This window comes from Canis lupus, chromosome 37 (assembly GCF_011100685.1).
Source record: "Canis lupus familiaris isolate Mischka breed German Shepherd chromosome 37, alternate assembly UU_Cfam_GSD_1.0, whole genome shotgun sequence".
NCBI lineage: Eukaryota > Metazoa > Chordata > Mammalia > Carnivora > Canidae > Canis > Canis lupus.
The window spans coordinates 20769693-20790450 of record NC_049258.1 but is presented as its reverse complement, the minus strand read 5'-3'; the positions used below and the strand labels follow the sequence as shown (position 1 = coordinate 20790450).

The window sequence follows — 20758 nt, the reverse complement described above, 5'->3', positions numbered from 1 at the left end:
GGGTTGTTGTTGGCTCAAGACAAAAAAAGTATTTTTTAACTAATGGGAGTTACTGAAGGACATTTTCTATGCTGATAGGAACCATCCTGTTGAAAGTAGGAAAAAGATATCTATCTAAATCAGAGTTTAAAAACTCCCTTACCTAATCTGACTTAAAATCCTTCTGGTTCTTCAACCTACGAAACTTCACTCTATAAAAATGCAAATTAGTAAGACATTAAGAATTTTTAGGGGATCCCTGGGTGGCTCAACGGTTTAGCACCTGCCTTCAGCCCAGGGCATGATCCTGGAGTCCCAGGATCGAGTCCCACATAGGGCTCCCTGCATGGAGCCTGCTTCTCCCTCTGCCTGTGTCTCTGACTCTCTCTCTCTCTCTCTCTGTGTCTCTTATGAATAAAGAAATAAAATCTTTTTTTAAAAAAAAAAGAATTTTTAAATTATCTGGAATTTAAAATGCATTTATTTTATTTTGACCTCGTTAGAAAAACATAGTAAAAATACATTTTAATAAATCTGTTTTTCCAAGGAAAGAACATATAATTAACAAATTCTGCATATAAACACAATCTAATTATTTTAATATTTAAGTTTAAAGCAATTAAAAGGGGGGGAAGGATATTGGCCAAATTCATACATTATATAGTTGTATGTTACTGCCAAATCTGTATGCCTGATTGTAAAAATAGACACTATTTCCTCAGTACTTTTCTTTAAAGTAATGCATGTCTTATTCACTGGGGATTTGCTTTTGAGTTAACCAGATCTGATACAAATTCTTTCTCTGTGACTCTCAAAATGTCTGAGCCTCATTTGTAAGTGTACATATGTGTGTATGTGACAGAGAGGGACAGAGAAGGGGAGAGAAACAGAGAGAGAGAGAAATGGGAAAATATTAAATACCCTAGAGAAATACAAGGGTTAAAGATAGCATATATAAAGCAGAATTCTGGCATTTATAGATGCTTATTTTTATTATTGATACATTTTTATTATCATTATTATTGTTTTTTTGATAAAGTTAAGGAATCTATATAACACAAGAAGAACATAATTTCTCTTGATGGTAACTGACAAACAAAAACAAATTGTTACTCATAAAACAAAAAGCCTTTTCTTTATTACTAAAAGAAATATATACACGCATCAATAAACATTAAAAAAAACCATAAAGTACCAAACCTTTGTGTGTGTATGTGGGGTCAGGAAGTAATTTGGTTTTAAAATTAACAGAGAATATGGAATTGAGCAACACTGAGAATTTACAACTGAATTTTATATTATGGCTAGTGAAGGATGTAGTATAGAATGAGAGTATAGAGAAAGAAGTAAAATAAGAGCGGGAGGAGAAACAAGCATGTGACAATGAAGAACCCGTGGTATAAGGAAGTAGCAACTGAGACAAATTGGAAATGAGCAAGACAGGCAAGAAAAGGCTCAGGTAAATAAGTCGTCCCAAAGTCACAGCTTAATCTTCCTTTGAGTTTTGTTACTCTAGAAGATTAGTGATTATTCTTTCCATTAGTGATTGATTTTTTTATATATATATTTTTTTTACTGCCTAACTTATAATGTTAGAGTCTTCTCTCCTAGTGGGCTAACTAGTGAAGATTGTGACAGAGAAATTATTCCCTGGATTACAGGAATAGTTACCAGGGCAGCTGTCTTTCCAAAGGCTGAAAATAAATTAAGTTGAAATCCAGAGTTTGACTTTTACTAAAAGTTAAACATACCCCCTTCCTCATCTTCTCTTCATTTTCATTTAATAGAAGTTTTTCCCTTAATCTCTACTTAATTGCTGAATTGACCAGCGTTTCCTATTTTCTTTGTAAAATACATTAGTTGTGCTCATTGTACCTTGACTGCTCAGAGCTCTCAGAACACACCCAAGTAGACCAGCACAGGGTACTCCCCACCAGCTAAGGTCCATGATTACACAGTTCCAAGGAGTTTGTAAGTAACCCTCCTTATATCCCAGTTGTGCTTGCTATTGTAATCAAAGATTAATCAAGGTGACGCAATATGAGTGTGATAAGGAGAACCGCTGTCAATGAAAATTAAATTAATGCTACAGAAAGATGAGAGGATCATCTTCCGAGTGTCTCAAGTTCTTGTTTCAGATTAAGGAAATCACAAAATTGAAACTGTAAATGATACATTATTGGTATAGCCTTATGCAAGAAATATGGCATAGAATTCCAATCCGCAATCACTTAATCAAAGAAAATGCCACGGCCTTACATCAAAAGGCTGCCATCTGCATGCAAATGAACTGTTTTAAGTCAAAATAGAATACTTAAGGTATGAATGTGTCATTTTTATGGCTTCCTTTACCAAAAGACCCTTTCGGTTCATTAACTTACTGGTTTTGATCAGAGCAGATAAGATCATATCTGCTGTATTCTTAAGTAAGATACCACAGACAATAAATATTCTTGCTACATGGAAATAGACAAATAAAGTATAGAAATAAGTAACATATCCAGTCATTACAAGCAAAGTTTGCAAATGAAAAAAAAATACCACAGGTTAATGTATATAAGTTATTAGAGTTGGAAAAAAAAAAGTTATTAGAGTTGGTTAACATTTTATTCTGAGACATTTGTCCTCATTAAGTACAATAGGAGCAATTACATTATGTTGCCACATATTTTTTTATAAATCTAAAATTTCTTGAATATTGATGACATAAGCTTGGGAATATATGAACAAATGTAAGAAAATAATATTACTTACACCATAATCAAAATGATAGATCCATGATCATATATAAAAGATGACCACTTATTAAAATTTTAATATACCACAGATGGAATACTATACCATATGATTGTCTATATTAATATTTTTCTTGAAAACTGAATAATAGTATAAATTTTATAAGACTTAAGTTTCATATTAATATAAATAGGCAGATTCATAAAATAATGCATTTTAACAAATCCCAAGTAATAAGTTTTGTCTTTAAACTGATGTGATTGTGCCTCATGATACTATAATCCTCAAGACAAACAAAATAAATGATTTGTTAATGAGGAAAAAACATACATTGGTAAAATTGTAAGTAAAATAATCAAATGAAATGCATAGTTGCTGAGATCTTATCTTTAATAAGAGAAATTGTACAAACCTCTCTAGAAAAGATTTATGCTTCATTTTATGCCTGAACTACAACCTCTACAATAAATATGCACAATAGTGCACTTAGTCTGCACTGCCACCAAGTGCCAAAACCAATTAGTTTTAAGATTCTTGCAGCAGCTATATGCAGTTTCTTTTGCTGTTATGAGTAGCAATTTGGAGACAGGCTAAGAGCAAACCACTCCAACCATGAATGGCTATAAGAGCAACACAATTTAGACATGACAATAAAATCTCAAAAGCATTAATAAAACATCAAGAATCCTACCAGCTCACTGGAAGTTCATGAAGTCTAAAAATGCTATTCAGCTTGTAGTCAAATTTTGCTGGACAAATATTTTCTTTATGTAAATACAGGTTTGGATTAGGTTGCATATCTGTGGGAAATTCTGAATCCTGGAGGAAAAAGAAAAAGCAAGAGATATGTGTAAATGGCCATATTACTGTACACATTGATACCATCTTATTTAATCTTAAATTACAACATAAATATCACCATTATATTCCCTTAGGAGTTACCTTAAGTCCTTCACTTCCTATTTTGGTCTTGAGAAAACATGCCAAAAAGATAAAATGTTAAATAAGGCAAGTACCTATTTGCATAAGTTTACATGGAAAAAATATTTAAAAACATTCCCTAATAAATTATAAATGAAGCACAATACACTATTGCCTTATATTATTGGTCATTGTTCTTTTTCAATAAGTTCCCATCCCCAATAGTAATGTCAGCAAAATCCGTGATTATTCTTATACTTCTTTTGTCCTCTCTACGTGATGAATCAAAAACACTTCCCATGGGAAACAGAATAGTAACATAAATTATTGGATTAATTATGATTTTCTTCTCAAGCCTCAGGACACAAGGCTAATTTAAAAGCACTTACTAAAGGTAAAACATTTCTGTCATAATCATTTTATTTTTTTTGTCATAATCATTTTAAATCTCACATACATTAGAATCCATGTCTGTCAAGCAACTGAAACTGGAGATCAAAGATCATGTTATAGTCCAGGAGAAAGTAGCCTCTCCTCAGTGGAAGAAAGATATGCTATAAACAGGCACTTAATTAACATTTAGCAACAGATGGATTAATTGCTCAACTCTACAAAAAAAAAGGAAGTAATCAATCCACTTATACTTAAAGCCTTAAAATTACCTTTAGAGAGGGAGGTATGTCATTTGTGTATTCATTCATTTATTCAAAAATATTTATAAGTGTTACTTTATCCCAAACATTATTCTAGGCATGGGGAACCCACCAGTGAACAAAACAGATGAAAAGTCTTGCCCTTGTGAAGGTTATATTAGAGTTGGAAAATGATAAAACCAATTTTTATGAATGAAGTATTTTTCTGATTAAGAAATACATGTTCATATCGAAATATCATGTATTCCATATGCTACAAAGAAAAAAATTAAAAGAAATCTTATTTTCACCACACATATAATTACTATTAGCACTTTGATGTAACAATTTGTCTATCGATTTTTACAAAGTTGAGACCATATTCTATTATCCACCCTTCATTTTTCACTTTACATTATATCACTATACTTTCACTTTAATCTATTTTGAAAGAATAAAAATCATATTTTATTTAACATTCAGCTATATTTGTTTTCCTTATAATTATCAATACTATGAACAGACTTTTCTGTTTATAGATCAGCACCTCACTGATTAAATCCTTAAAACACAGGTCTAAAAGTGTAAAGAGGGCGCCTGGTTGGCTCAGTCAGGTAAGCATCTGCCTTCTGCCCAGGTCTTGATCCCAGGGTCCTGGAACGGAGTTTAGAGTCCCGTTTCCTGCTCAGCAGGGAATCTGCTTCTCCTTCTCCCTCTGTCCCTCCCTCTTGCTTGTGCTCTCTCTCTCTCAAATAAAATCTTTTAAAAATAAAAGTGTAAATAATTTGAAAATATTTAACAAAAACATGATACCTCTCCACAGATTGCTCTTCAGAAATGTTATATGAATTTCTATACTGCCTGTCATATAATGCTGTGTGCAATTCACCACAATTTTGTTAATGCTATATACACATAAATACACACGCTTAGATTTAAAATAATACATTCAGGGATGGAATAAATGGGTAATGGGTGTTAAGGAGAGCACTTGTGATGAGCATTGGGTGTTGTATATAAGTGATAAATCACGAAATTCTGCTCCTGAAACCAATATTATACTATATGTTAATTAACTAGAATTTAAATAAAACCTCGAAACAAAAAAAATAAGTTAAATAAGAGAATACATTCAGTAAACTATTTCTTTGACTAATAGTTATTAAATGTCTATTTCATGACAGGCACTGGTTTTAACTCTTATGTCCTTGAACAAAATAGACAAAATTCCCTTCCTTGTGAAGACTGCATTCTAGCAGGACACCATAGACAATAAAAATAATAAGCATGTAAATCATATCTATAAGGAAAAAGGCTTAGGAAAAATTGTTGCTAATTCATATAAAAAAACTACGATATTGACATTCCTTAAATTAATCAATTATGTTTAATCTTTGTGTTTATTTTTTTTTAGTTCCTTTTTTTTGAAATGTAGGTTTATGCCTTTTGTCCATTTTACTATTGTTGTGATAATTCACTTTAATAATGTTGCTTGGGTTGGAAATGGAGGGACGGTAAACCATTATGCTGGAAAATATAGCAAGGTGAATCAGAATCCAGTCTTATATAATTTTTTTTACTACATGGAAAAATCTAGAACCATAAACTTATTATCTACAGCAATTTTTACAAGCACTATTAAACCAATCATTATATAAAACTAAAACAATGAGACATTTAATAAAACCTAATCAACTAGGCTTAATAAAACCAAATCAGCTACAGCCTCTTTGGTGTAGCTGGGAAGAATACAGGAAATTATAATAATACCTGAACAACTATTTAAAGGAAGATTTAAAGAGCAGTGAAAGCCTAGAAACAGCAATCCTATCTAAACATAAATGCACTTACAGAGGCAAAATGTCAGACTCCTCCTATCACCCAGCATGTATACTGAACTATTCCAGGAAACAAAAGGAAATAAATGAGCAGGCAGGTCGGTGAGGCAAATGCAGGATACATAAATAAGGACTGTGCATCGAGAATAGAGGGAGTAAAATAAATTTTAAAACTATTCTTTCAAGCTACATATCACTATCATTTCTCTGTATTGACAAGGTACAACTGGAGGGCAAAGCTAAGCTCTCAGTAATATGCTTTGATAGGTCAGTCGTCCTTTAGTCTGCCTACTTGTTGAAATCATCAGGCAGTTTTTAAAAACACCAGTATCACTGGATCTCTCCTCAGATCACTTAGGTAATAATTTCCCAAGGTAAGGTTCTAACATTGGTATTTATTTTAAAGTTCCCCACATGAAATAAAAGTCAGGGTTGAAAATCGTGGCTGTCCCTAGAGACTGAGTTCCACCACATACAAGAGTGTGTGACTTTAGTCAAGCTGCTTAACAAACTTTTTAGGATGCGTTCTCTCATCTGTAAAATACAACCAAAATCACACCTGATTAAAAGGCTGCTCTGAGGATTAAGGGAGATAATCTCTTTAAAGTGGTAATCACATGCTTAGCACCTAATAAATCCTTAATAGTCATTAGCTATTTCTGGGGATATTTTTATTACTGCTGCAATTAGTGGCACACATTAATTTCAACCAGTTAGTAAATTCATTATGAATTATATCAATCTATTTATTTATTATAAATATTTTATCTAACTCAAATTTCAGGTTTAATATTCTCCTGGGATATTGATTAAGGCAGATTTTAGTTTGATCCCACCTGTCAGAATCCCAATCCCACATGGACTTAATTATTGATTATCTCTGTTTGTCCCAGGATCAATAATAAAAGGAACTTACTGGTCAGCCAGTAGGAATCAAATATAGTTTTATTGCTTATGCTCAAAGGATGAAAAAGCTGATGGGTAACTCTTAGTATTTCAGTGATGTATCAGTTAGGCATCTTCTGAATCTATCCTGATTAGGAAGCCAAACTATCTACTTGGTCTCCTTCCACAGCAATCTCTTGCGTACCTATGTGTCTTCCAGGCCCTGTGTCCATTCAACCCATATCTGCTTCTCTATCTTGTTCTTTGCTTTCCATTGATCTGACATTCAAGGGAATTGCCAGTTTTGAACCTGAAGTTCAAGATTATTCACTCAACATTTGAATGTTTGTTCAATGTAGAATGATATCAGGTATCATTGATGATGCTAGTTACCGGATCAAAAGCACAAGTGGAATCCACTCCTTCCATTGAAGGCTTCACAGTCTCACAAAGGAACAGCATAAATGAAAAACTACATCACTGAGAAAAGCAAGAATAGAAATATGTAGAAGATAATAAAATGAAAAAATAAGCAATGAATCTATTGGAATGAAGTACATACACAATCAATATCACTAATTGCAGATATCATTATCTTGACAAATGATGGTGATAGATATAGATAAGCAGGCAGATAGATGATGTGTATGAAGCCAACAGGGTAAAGGAACAGTAATAAGGCCATAGTATTATGAAGGTAGTATAAATTATAAAATTTAGTAAGTTTCATATATGCAATGAATAAACAGAAGATATAAAAGAAAAATATTCCATTAAATCTAGCAACAAGACATAAAATATCTAATAGAACATTAAGAAAGGTACTGGGTCTAAAGAAATAAAAATACACTTTATTCAGAGACACAAAGCAGGATATGATTTAATATAGATATTCCATGGACTCAGATAAAAATTGTGTTGGCAAACTTCTTAAAAAGTTTAATTTAAATATTTAATTTAATTCAAATAAAAACTTCAGTGTGACTTTTGAGGAAACTTAGAAAATTATTCTAAAATTAATCTGAAATAATAAGTCAAACCAAATTACTTTGAAGTTTATACCAACTCCATTTTACAGTTGAGAAAACAAACTCATAGTAATTTATCCAAATCGAAACAACAAATCTAAGAGACTCCAAAATCTAATGATTTTCCCTATATAAAATGATGACTAAACAAAAATGGAGTATTTCTTTAATCATTCAATTATCAAGCTGAATAAAAACAAGTTTTAACAAGATAATTATGTCAACTATTGTCCAAGGATTGGAAAAAGACTCTCACTTGGGGGTGAATACAAACTAATTTAACTTTTTCAAAGGGCAAATTGGAAATATCTACTGAAATAAAAATTGAGTTGTCAGTTCCACAGCTAGGCATTGACCTTATGGATATCCTCACAAAGGTTTACCAAATTACAAATGAAAGTTTTCTTTTTTCTTTTTAAAATTTATTTTTGTTGTTAATGCTTTTGTTTTCTGATCTGTAGCATTTTTTATAATATTAGGTATTTAAAACACCCTAGTTGTACATAAGTATACTGATTTAATATATTATTTTTAATTATAGTGTTATTCTTGTATACTATATAAGACAGAATGAGGTACTTGCAGGATTGGTATAACCCTAGTGCACCAGTATGATCCTGCTTGATTGTTAAAATATACTGAAAGATATCCATACTACTTGGAAACAACTGATACCCTGAACGTGTCCTCCATGTTCTTCTCCCCCCACCAACCTTAGCCACTTCTTTGGATACTAACCTTTGCCCCCAACTTAATCACCATCATGTTCTAATTATTAAATTCCTAGCACAACTGGGCCTCCAAGACCTTTCACCCATTCCACATCCAGCATCCATTCTGATTGGTCAGTACCCATGTTATAATGGTTGTTAAATATTTTGACTACCACTCTAAATTTATATATGTATTTATAGAGAATTAGCTCTATGATAGATTATTAACTTATAAAAGAAATGTACATATCATATAAATAAAACCATCTCATTTTTATTAAATAAAAAGAATCTACATAGGTAAGCACTAATGTATGTATAAAACACTTTGAGAGAAACTGAACAGTGGTCACCAATAGATGTAATAAATGGAGGTCAGAACAAAGGAAAGAGAATCATTTACTTTTAATATTATATCTTTCTTTACTGTTTACATTAATTTTTTAAAAAATTTAAAGGTAAGGGTAGCCCGGGGGGCTCAGCAGTTTAGCACTGCTGTCAGCCCAGGGCCGGATTCCTGGAGACCCAGGATCGAGTCCCACATCAGGCTCCCTGCATGGAGCCTGCTTCTCTCTCTGCCGATGTCTCTCTCTCTCTCTCTCTCTGTCTGTCTCTCATGAATAAATAAATAAAAATCTTAAAAAAATTAAAGGTAAAAGAATGTTTTAAGATAGACACAGTATTAAATAAACATCACATTAGAACAGATTCTAATGTATTTTTTCTCTTGTTTAGAATCCCCATGTGGAGAGGCATTTATGAGAAATGAAGTTTTGTTCAGGCTTCTGTGCCTTCATTATTTCATTTATCACTCAAGTAGTCCATGCCTGCTGACAAACGTCACACATCACCATCTAGTAATGACTGACAGCTGACATTATCAGCAAGACCTCATTGAGCTAATTGATATTCACAGTTTAAGTATGAAAATAGAAGTTAGTCAAGGAAAACCTTCCTTACTCAGGGATTTGATCAATTTCTTGACCTTTATATTTGTTTGTATTATTGTGGCCTTAGGTTGTAGGGAAGAGGATTATACCTGTAAAATGCTGTTTTCACATGTACTTAAACATTTTTGAACTAATATCCTATGTTTCTAATTATTTTTTAAAGTTTCTACTCTATCAAGCAAAACAGTTTTAATGTATGCTAAAGTTATCACTAAGTTCTTTACTTGGACACATATCAAATTAGAACAGTGTAAAGATCATGTCACCTTTTCTTCTGAATAGCATGGTAATCATTATGAACACTACCACTGAGTAATACAACTTTGCCTACTTTTTAGTTTTCTGTCATATAGCTATAATAATTACAGTAATTCCTGCCCTTTTCTTAATCTCCTTTTCCTGCTGTTTCTAATCTGCTTATAGGCCCCCAAATACCACAACTAAGTCTATTATGAACACTATTAAGAACATTATCTTAACTATGCCAATAAGGTTCTGTATTAGGACCTTCTTCCCACAAGTATGGTAGTTTTCAATGCAGGTCATCGTCTCTGGTGAGATTCCCACGTTGTTGGCTTCCTTTGAGCGTAAGTCTACATTTTTTGATGACCAAATCTCCAGAGAAGACTCAAAATGAATTATGCAATAAAACTTGCTGTGAAAACCAGTTTTAACAATTTGAGAAGAAAATATAGAACATTGTCTCTTATCCTGCTCCCAAATTAATTCCAGATGGACTATACAGTTCAATGTTTAAAAAAAAAAACAAAAAAAGAAGTCATAAAATCCACAGAAAGGACATACAAGTAATGTTTATATGTTCTGGGAATACAGAAGCCCTTTCTAAGCATAATATTAAGGAAAAAATTATGAAGTAAAAGATAGTTATATTTGATTAAGTAGTTTTTAAAATTTCTATATTTTTTAATTTTTATATTTAAAATCAATTATAAAAACTAAACTATTTTGAAGAAAAATGGATAGAAATTATGAATACACATGTCACCCAAAAAGTAATCAGGAAACATGTAAAAAGATTTCAGTCTCACTAATAATTAAATACTAATTAATTAAAATAACAAATGAGGTGTTATTCATTTGCAAATTGGTAAATTATATATATTAAATAAGATTAGTGCATTGGTGCAGTTATTCTCATATACTGAAAGTAGGTTCAAGAAATTTGGCCATGTGTATCAAACATAATTTAAAAATGACCAAATACCTTTTACCACTAAGTCTATTTCTAAAAATATATTCTAAGAAAATATTCAAACCAATGTGCTAGGATAAATACATGAAGATATCTATGAACCATTATTTAATATAATGAAGCACTTAAAACACCTAACTTCTAATAAATATGAACTGCAGAATACCAAGCATCCAGGTGACAGGATACTATGTACTTAAAAATTGTATTCCAAAGAGTATGGATAAACATAGAAAAGTATCCATGTAATTTAGAGAGCATATGTATATCAATACATATAAATGTACAACTAGAAGAAAATGTGTCAGAATATTAATAGTAGCTAAGTCTTTATGCTTTTTTATTTTGTATTAATTTCTGTGTTTTCAAACACAGCTGGGCTCTTACCTTCTATTTCTCTGGAAGCCACCCTGGTAACTCCCATAGTCCCCAAAAGCCTAAAAAAGATGCTAATCAAAATCCAAAGAGGATTCAAGGAGGTCACAGGGTCATTCATATAGTATATAGTTATTGCTTATATGTAGCTATTAAAATATAGCCTCTTATTTTCCCAATAGTTTTAAAACAGGTCAGTTTATTATTATAAGAAAATAGTTATAACATCTTTTTAAATTCTATTTGACACAAAAAATAAGCAGTTAATTGAAAGATGACAAAAATTAATGAATTGGACATTTGCCAGTAAGAACATAATCTATTTAGGTTTGTAAAGTAAGATAATTCTCCACTAACAGTTTTATTTGAAAATGAATGAAGAATTTCTAAGCCCTTATTAATTCCCTTCACTTAGCCTCATGTAAACTAAAATTGATAGACATGGAAATTTCAATGACTTTTAGATTATATCCCTTTCACTATAATTTTCATTTAAAATAAACAATTGTGTAATCTCTATAAAGCAGAAACGAAGAATAAGTCTTAAAAAGGTTAAATTTGCCTGAAGATATATCTGACCAGCTAGAAATTGCTGAATTGGATGACTTGTCTAGTTCCATTCACTGCCTAATATATTCTCTAGTTGGCGGCCTTCCAAAATGAAGGATAAGTGTGCATTTTTGTAATTGAAATTGCAACACTTAGCTTAGCTATCTTATCCTGACTTTAATGTTGTTAAATTAATCATTATAATTTAATAAAAAAATATTGTCATCTAATTTTTCATTTTTATAAAGCTTGTTATGCAGTAATGCAAATACCTGAAAAGCATCAATAATATATTACATGTAAAATATTCCTAAACAATAAACTATAACCTTTGTTTAACACTATTACAATTATATAAAAGTGTTGCAAACTCAAAAATATTCAAAAGGAGGGTAAGGGAAATGGAGATACAGGTAGCACAAAGCCATGAAGGTTAAGAAAAGTGCACCATAATGATGACACAAGTGACCATCTGATGGTGCCAGATACTGAAGCAGCACTAGACAATGCTTTACGCAAATATCAATAAGTGGAGGAACTTTCGAACATGGTGGCTCTGTTTTTAAAAAATGACTAAATCATACTCTCACCTATTGGGCTAATGGCATTACTCGAGTAAATGTCAAGAGTTTTCTGAATTAAAAAAAAAAAGAAGTTTTCTGATTAGTTTTGTGGATAGAAAGTGTGGATAATTATTGACATCTCTCCTCACTAGTTTTATCTGCTTCCATTCCTCAAAGGCAATGCAAAATTTGTTTTAGTAAGCTAAAGTTATTTGCATTAGCAGCTAAAGAGGCATATCTAATACTTCCCCAACTGATTGGCATTGGTTTGTTTTACATGTCCAGGTATAAATGCAAGCCTGTGCCTAAAGTGATATTATTTTAGCTGTCTTAAGTTTTCCTACGTGGATAATCTGCTTGTGGTTTGGTAACATAACATTATGAGGTCCCACAGTAAAATAACTAACCTCCACTTAATTACTCAATGTTCTTATAAATTCATATGATCTTCTATAATATTTAAGTTCTTTTTGTTAATATGTTTCAATGATTCTTCTTATATTTGTAATTTTTACATTAATTAATTAATTTATTAAAAGTTTTATTTATTTACTTATGAGAGACAGAGAGAGAGAGAGGCAGAGACACAGGCAGAGAAAGAAGCAGGCCTCATGCAGGGAGCCTGATGCAGGACTCGATCCCAGAACTCCAGGATCGTGCCCTGGGCCAAAGGGAGGCACTCAACCACTGAGCCACCTAGGCATCCCACATTTTTCTAATTTAAATTCAAATTGTAAACATATAACACTCAGTGCTTATCTTCGAATTTTAAATAAAGTTGCAGTTGTAACTATGTAGAGTAGGATCAGAATTCAAAAACCAGGCATCAAGAAGATAATTCAAATGAATTAATTAGGTGGGCATCGAAAGATTTATTTTATACATTTAATACACAAATTCCTCACTTCAACATACAAACATACTCTCCCTTCCTCTCTTTTAGTAAACATATAACTTTTTTGCTCTTCAATGATTCTGTTTCCTCTTTGGTTAAAGATATAATTAACTTTTAACCCTACTATAAGAAAAAAGCAGAAGTATGAAGATTAATTTCAATGCATTTCAGTCTCAATTTCCAGGAAGACAACTGGGCTGGTGATGACTGTGGACTCTGAGGAATGCATATATATTTTATGTGAACCACCATTGCCACTAAGTTCCAACCACTAGAAGGAATGCAGTATGAATGTAATCCCAATAGAAGATAGAACTTTTTTAAAAAAAGATCCAGATATTTGGGTTTTCCATTTAGTCATTCACCAAACTTGGACTGATAATCCTAATTTATCAGGCAGTATTCCAACTACCTGAAAAACATTAGCAAGCAAACAGAAAAACAAACTTTGTACCCCATACCCATATGAAGTTTTCAATATATTGGGGAGACATAAACAATAAACAATAAATAGATCACATAAAATCTTAGAATATAAAAACTGCTATGAAGAGAGAAAAAGAGAAGAGGAAAAGAGACTGGAGGACTATTGAGTGGGAAGGGAGTTTGTTTTGGCAAGTGGTTGTGAAATTTTACATTAAGTAGTCTGAGTAAGCCTAGGTGACAATCTAAGCATAGGGCTGAAGGCAGTGATGGAGTCAATAGTGAAACTATCTGGGAGGAGAGCATTCCAGGCAGAAGAAAAAGACAGTTCAAGGACTCAAAGGAGGGGGTGAACATGGCATGTTCCAACAAAAAGGAGGCCAATGTGGTTGGAAAGAAGAAAGGAGAAGAACACACTTTTAGATGAATTAGAATGAATTACAAATGTGGTAACTAATTTATATAATGTCTATTTAATCCTAAGAAATGTCAATATTGGGAAGGCCAAACAAAAATACATACATGAACTGCAATCTTCTATCGTTATCCCTGATTTATAACTTATTAAAAAAAATTTAGTTGCAATTACTTAAAACTATTGGTATAAATAAAGTTTCCTAAGAGTATTCAGAAAATGAGTGGGTAATAATAATCAAATGAATTCTTCCTAATAAAAGCTCTCCCCCTCCATGTACAGAATAGGAAATCAAGCAAAACTTTTAAAACTGTCAAATAGTTTCTATTAATTCATTCAGAAAAAATGTATTACTGCAAAAATGGTGTGTTAGATGCATGGGGATACAGGGACATGGGATATAGTCCCTGATCCCAAGGAGCTTACAGGTACCTGAAGAGAAACTATTGTCAGTGAATGGTGATCCTTGGGGGTAGAGACAAGGGAGTAAATACTTTTATAAATACTAGCTACCATCACTTTCATGTTCACAGGCCCAAACAAGTCATGCTGCTGCTACTTTCTGTCAGTGAAAACAGTACTCATTATTATGATATTATAGAGTTTACAAAGTAATTTCACATGTATCATTGCACTGACATAGCTAGTGATATATTTTGCCATATGGCTAGACTTTAAACAACAAAATAGCTCAAATGGTTTGCTTATTAGAGTCAGGGTATCTTGACAGGAACTAACTTCGAAATAAAAAGTGTTCTCATTTGGTTTTCTTTAATCTTTATAAAACTGCTGATACAGAAATCCCACCCAACAAGTTATCTCCCCCACATATAATCTGGGTTTTATTTTATATCCACTTTCCAAGAAAGGCCTAGAATGGGATGCCAGTCAATTTCTAGGAATTGTTCTGAGGCTCTTTTATGGCTATGGGTGTCAATTATAAATGACTGAACATAAACTGTCCTGCTGAAATTAATTCCATATACTAGCTGCACAGTTGTATACATTGCTTGATGCAAAATTCTGCTTTTGACTGTAGGAATTCCATATGCCATCCCCAAAGTCTATCAATTCTTTAGAAGTGGTCTTGGAAACCATGGAATAACAAGTTGAACTGTTAAAATTTTCACAATAGAATGCCTTTGCCTCTTTTTCATTTGTTATAGACCTCACTATCAACACTTTAACAATCAGAATCTAAAGTTTTGAACATTTTTCAACTTTTACTAAAGCTTCGTTAATGACAGATGATCTAATATCAGTCATGAATTACTCTGGTCTCTACAGGCACTACTGAGTTTAATCATCAGAAGGCTGCATATGTAGACATGCCCTTTAAGCATGAAGTTTCTCCAAAGTCTATACTGCCCTTTTCTTTTCTCATTCCATACCTAATTCTGTAGCAATTTCATCCATACTTGAGGTTTACCATAATGTATTTGCTGATGTTACACATGCCTCACTGTCTAGCCCTAAACATTTTTTACTTCTTTCACTTAAATTGGTTTTACTTTTGAATTCATGATCATGATTAATGACAATACTTTTCACTTGTAAGCCTGAAATCTGGCATCATTCTTGTATTTCTCGAACCACATTTTAAAAATTCATTCCTTCTTTCATATTTTTTTGTTCCTTTCTTAGTATAAGTCTCTATCACTGTCCAGAAGAGTTCTTGCAGCCTCTCACATGTCTCTCAGCTGAAGGAAGCCCCCACACAAAATGGTATTACTAAAAGGCATATAAAATCATATACCATTCTCTGTGTATTACAATCAAATGACTCCCTACTGTCCACAGAGTAGAATTTCAACTCCTTTGATACAAGGCCATCTGTGGGGATAATCCCTGCCTGCCTCCCCAACCAACTTCACCTTCTACTGCTTTTCTAAATATACAGCCATGTCACATTGTATGTGCTGTCCCTGCTATCAACATAAATATGTACCTATTAGATAATATTGCAATTTTGTCACTGCACAGTCCTTCCATTCATCTATGAGGTATTAGAAGACAAGTATGGCAAATGATTCACTTTTGTCCTCTCTGGCATAGAATCTTACACATAACAGGCACTCTGTAAATGTCTATTTAGTGAACAAATGACCTTCAAAAGTCGATGTATTGTTCATATCTCATTCATGGAATAGAGCCAATATATTTCTCGATGGTACAAATGATATAAAAATAACTTTATAATTTATATTGTTGTACATGGACTTACCTAGGAATTTTATTTTCCTAATTCAGTCACTAGGTGGTAAATCCTATATGAGACTAGCTACAGACATTAATCATTTTTGCACCTGGCATGATAACGAGGGTTAAAGATTTAGTGACTCTAAAAAATGCATCTACTGATTTACAGTGACTAACAGTAATACCATGTTAATATGATTTTTAAGCCATTATACATTTATATTTTAGTAATACCTTTCAGAGATTCTGATGTAACTTCTATCTTTTGACTTCTAGCTACATAAACATATGCCAAATTTATTATGCATTCATAATGAAGTTGAAGATTTGGTAGCAGTAACTCAAGATAATCTGTGCTTCAATGATTGCAAACATTTGTCTTCTGGTCAAAATTAGCTTAATCATTTTGCCAAAAGTTGTTTTACTCCTGTTTGAGTGTCCCTGCAACATTACAGGCACACACAAGGGTGTGAAGTGCACTTATCTACAGTCCAGATGAATTTCAGCATAGTGAGACAACTAGGAAGGAACAGGATTCCTGATATGGAGCTATCCGACACGATAATTAGGCTTGTTTTAGGAATACAGACCAGTTCATTTCAAGCTGAAGGAAATTACAGGCTTGTAGACAGAAAATGGCATTTGAATAAGATAGTAGCAAAAAACATGCCTTAATCTAAAATAGAATTTTTGCTCTTAGAAAATCAAAATCTAGTTCTACAGGTATTTTTAGAGACAGAGTACAGTAATGAGAAATCCAAATGTAGGTGAAAACAAATAAATGGAGGTATAAGTAGGTAAGAATGGAAAGGCTGGAAAGATAATGACAAGACCATGAAAAAAAAAACAGGAAGAACAGAGAATAACTTTTATAGACACTGGAGACACTGAAACTTCTGGGGAAAATATATTCTAAGAATTATATCACATTTTTCAATGAAAATATTCTATTTTAAATTATTCAATAAGTAGTATATTCTGTGTATAAACATAAAAATTTAAGCTTATAAATATTTCTCAAAGCAGAAGAGAGTTCCAGTAATGATGAATGAGGTTATGTGAAACAAGCCTCCCATTAAAATGTATTTGAAAGCATCAGATATTTTAACCGTGTAGTGAAGAATAATGAAGTCAAGCTCTAAGAGAAGAGAGACACACATGGTGGTCAGCCTGGCATTAGGAATTTGTTTCCTCCTGAAGCTTTGGCTTCAGATAATTTTGCTAGAGAAGGCCAAAAGACTGAGACAAAAAGGACCAAACCATACCTGAGAGCCCTAAGTATGGGTTTTGGTAAATAATCCAGGCTTTAGATTGAAACTGAGGAATAAGAGGAAATTAGAAATAGACTTGACATTCCAAAGATTACAGCTAAATTTAGAATTACTTCAATCACTAGTTGGAATAAGGTAATAATGCAATTGATAGTGTTTCCAGCACGGCTACCTGTAAGATGTCAGCATAAATACACTTTGGAAAAAGATAGTATCATTCTCATGCCTCAAATCAGGCTTCTGTTTTTAAAAGAAATATTATTTGATGCTCAAAAAGCAAAAACTAGACAAATAAACAAAAACAGGCATATAAAACTCAAAACAATGTGACCAAAATCCCAAAGAAATGCTGAATATTATGAACTCACCCACAGGGAATGCAGATGATGGAAAAATCAGTCACAGGTGTTAATTTGTGACCTGGAAAACTTATCTAAAGAAATAATCTGGCTGACATAGGAAGACATCACATATACAGAAAAAGAAGAAGAAAAGGAAAAAAATATCTACAGAAGTGTAAAATATCATCCCAGATAAGAATAGAAAGAAAATGGTGAGGAAGCAATATTTGATGAAATAATGGCTGATAATTTTCCAAACTGATAAACAACATCAAGAAAAGAAAACCATATGTATGTATTTCAGAATATAACTTTATGTTGAAAATCAAGACAGATAATATTGTACTGAAAAGAAATATAGTAAGAATTACAGTCAACTTCTCAACAGAACAAGGACAGCCAGAAGATGATGGAACAGTATCTGAAAAGTGCTAAATGAAAATATCTGCTATTCATTGAATGAAATCTTGCTATTTGCAATGACGTGGATGGAACTAAAGGGTATTATACTAAGCAAAATAAGTCAGAGAAAGACAAATACCATATGATTTCACTCATATGTGGAATTTAAGAAATAAAACAAACATACCTGGCGGGGGGGAAGAGGGGCAGACCAAGAAACAGACTCTTAACTATAAAGAACAAACTGATGGTTACTGGAAGGAGGTGGTAGGAGAGAGGGTTAAACAGGTGATGGGTATTAAAGAGGGCACTTGTGATGAATACCAGGTGTTGTATGTAAGTGATGAATCACTAAATTCTACACCTGAAACAAATATTGCACTGTATGCTAACTAGATGGAATTGAAATAAAAACTTGGAAAAAAGAAAATATTTGCTATCAAGTAAAATTATATTTCAAAATTGGAGACAAAACAGGCATTTTCAGACAAAATTAAATGAGAGGGTTTTTCATGAGCTGGTCTACATTTAAGGAAATTTTTTTAAACCTTCAGTTAGGAGAAAAATGATCTCAGATGGAAATTCAGGAATATATAAAATAATAATGAGAAATGACATAGACAAATATTTAACCACATCTAAAAGAAAATAGGCCGTGTTAATAATCAGAAAGTCTTATAAAGTTTGAAATATATACAAATCAAGATATGTGACAACAGTAACATAGTAAAACTGTAAGAGGAATAAATAAAACTAAGATCATGGGAAAAGGTAAAGTATTAATTTGTATTAAAATCCAATGAACAGGGATCCCTGGGTGGCGCAGCAGTTTAGCGCCTGCCTTTGGCCCAGGGCGCGATCCTGGAGACTCAGGATCGAATCCCACGTCGGGCTCCCGGTGCATGGGGCCTGCTTCTCCCTCTGCCTGTGTCTCTGCCTCTCTCTTTCATAAATAAATAAAAATTAAAAAAATAAAATAAAAATAAATAAGTAAAAATTAAAAAAATAAAATAAAAATAAAATCCAATGAACAAAGGATTCAGGTAGCAGTCTCTAACATATCTACTAAATTATCAAGCTAATATAAAGAAAATGAAATAATAATAACTTAGAAAAAAGGCTAAAGAAAAAAGAAAGGAATATAAGCATGAGGCACAAATAAAAAGAAAATAATCACATAATAAAATGTATCCCCATATATCATCTAATTCATTGTCATAGAGTAAATGCTCTATTCAAACTAAGTAGCCTGTCAGACCAAAACAGAAAGCGAAATTCAGGTATAGCATATGCAGTTTAAGCTACAAAACTCAAATATATGGAAACAAAAATTGTAGAAAAGAAAGAAAAAGATATATACCATGCAAACACCAAAAAGATATTGAGCTAATATACTAACAAATATACTAACGTCTAAGACAAGCAAAAAGATGGGACCCCTGGGTGGCTCAGCGGTTTAGGCACCGCCTTCGCCCCAGGGCGTGATCCTGGAGGCTCGGGATGGAGTCCCGCATCGGGCTCCATGCATGGAGCCTGCTTCTCCCTCTGCCTGCCTCTCTCTCTCTCTCTCTCTCTTCTCTCTGTCTTTAAATAAATAACTAAGTCTTAAAAAATAAAAAGGAATTAGAAATCTTGGAAACAACCTCAAATCAACAACAATGAACAGAGGGAAAAAATAATCCACATAGGATTATTACAAAAAATATCTGGAAAATAAAAAAAAATTGGTCACATCTGAAATGATGAAAATTCCCCTCAAAAAAACAAACATGAAGCAAAAGAAAATTGCATGACACAACATAAAACTAAATACATTCAAAGAGGCATTTGAGGGAAAAGCATTTTAAATTGGAAATTTGAAAGTTAAAAACAAATGGACAAAAAAAGAAAAATTGTTTACTGAACTCAAGAAAGAAATGGAAGAAAGAGACAGTATTTTCTCAGAAATAAGAAATAAATTGCAAGCTACCTAGGAGAACAAAGATTCAAAATGATATTTATTAAGAAACATTGAAGAAAGGCAGAGAAACAACCAACGGAATGAAAATAAGGGAAAGAAAGTAGTTGAAAATTTCAAAGAATGTGGGGGAAATAGAAGCCAGGTAAAGAAGGAATCACATTTGCATAAGTACATCCCTAAAGATGTAAAATGAAACAATGGAACAGAAATTATATTTAAATTAAAATCCAAAACAATTTTCCATAAATTTTAAAAAGGCTCAAGCCTACATATTGAAAGAAGACCAATGAGAATTGGGAAATATTAACCTAAAATATATATCAACTCTGAAACATATCCTAGTAAAATTATTAGACCTCAAAACAAAAACAAAACCAGAAAAACACACACGCACACACACAAAAACAAAACCAAAACTTCAAGGTCCCCAGGCAAAAATATCAAATATAGAAAAGAAAAGAATGTAATGG

At 32.4% G+C, this 20758-nt stretch overlaps 1 protein-coding gene across 6 annotated transcripts in view; it reads right to left on the bottom strand.

Moving 5' to 3' along the window:
• The window catches only part of SPAG16 (sperm associated antigen 16), a 907696-nt gene that overhangs the window by 765550 nt on the left and 121388 nt on the right, over positions 1–20758 (bottom strand). For all 6 annotated transcript variants that reach the window (XM_038585670.1, XM_038585671.1, XM_038585672.1 and 3 more), the window contains exon 10: positions 3407–3534. In XM_038585670.1, coding sequence (XP_038441598.1) covers positions 3407–3534 — 128 coding nt within the window. The remainder of the gene's footprint in view (positions 1–3406; positions 3535–20758) is intronic.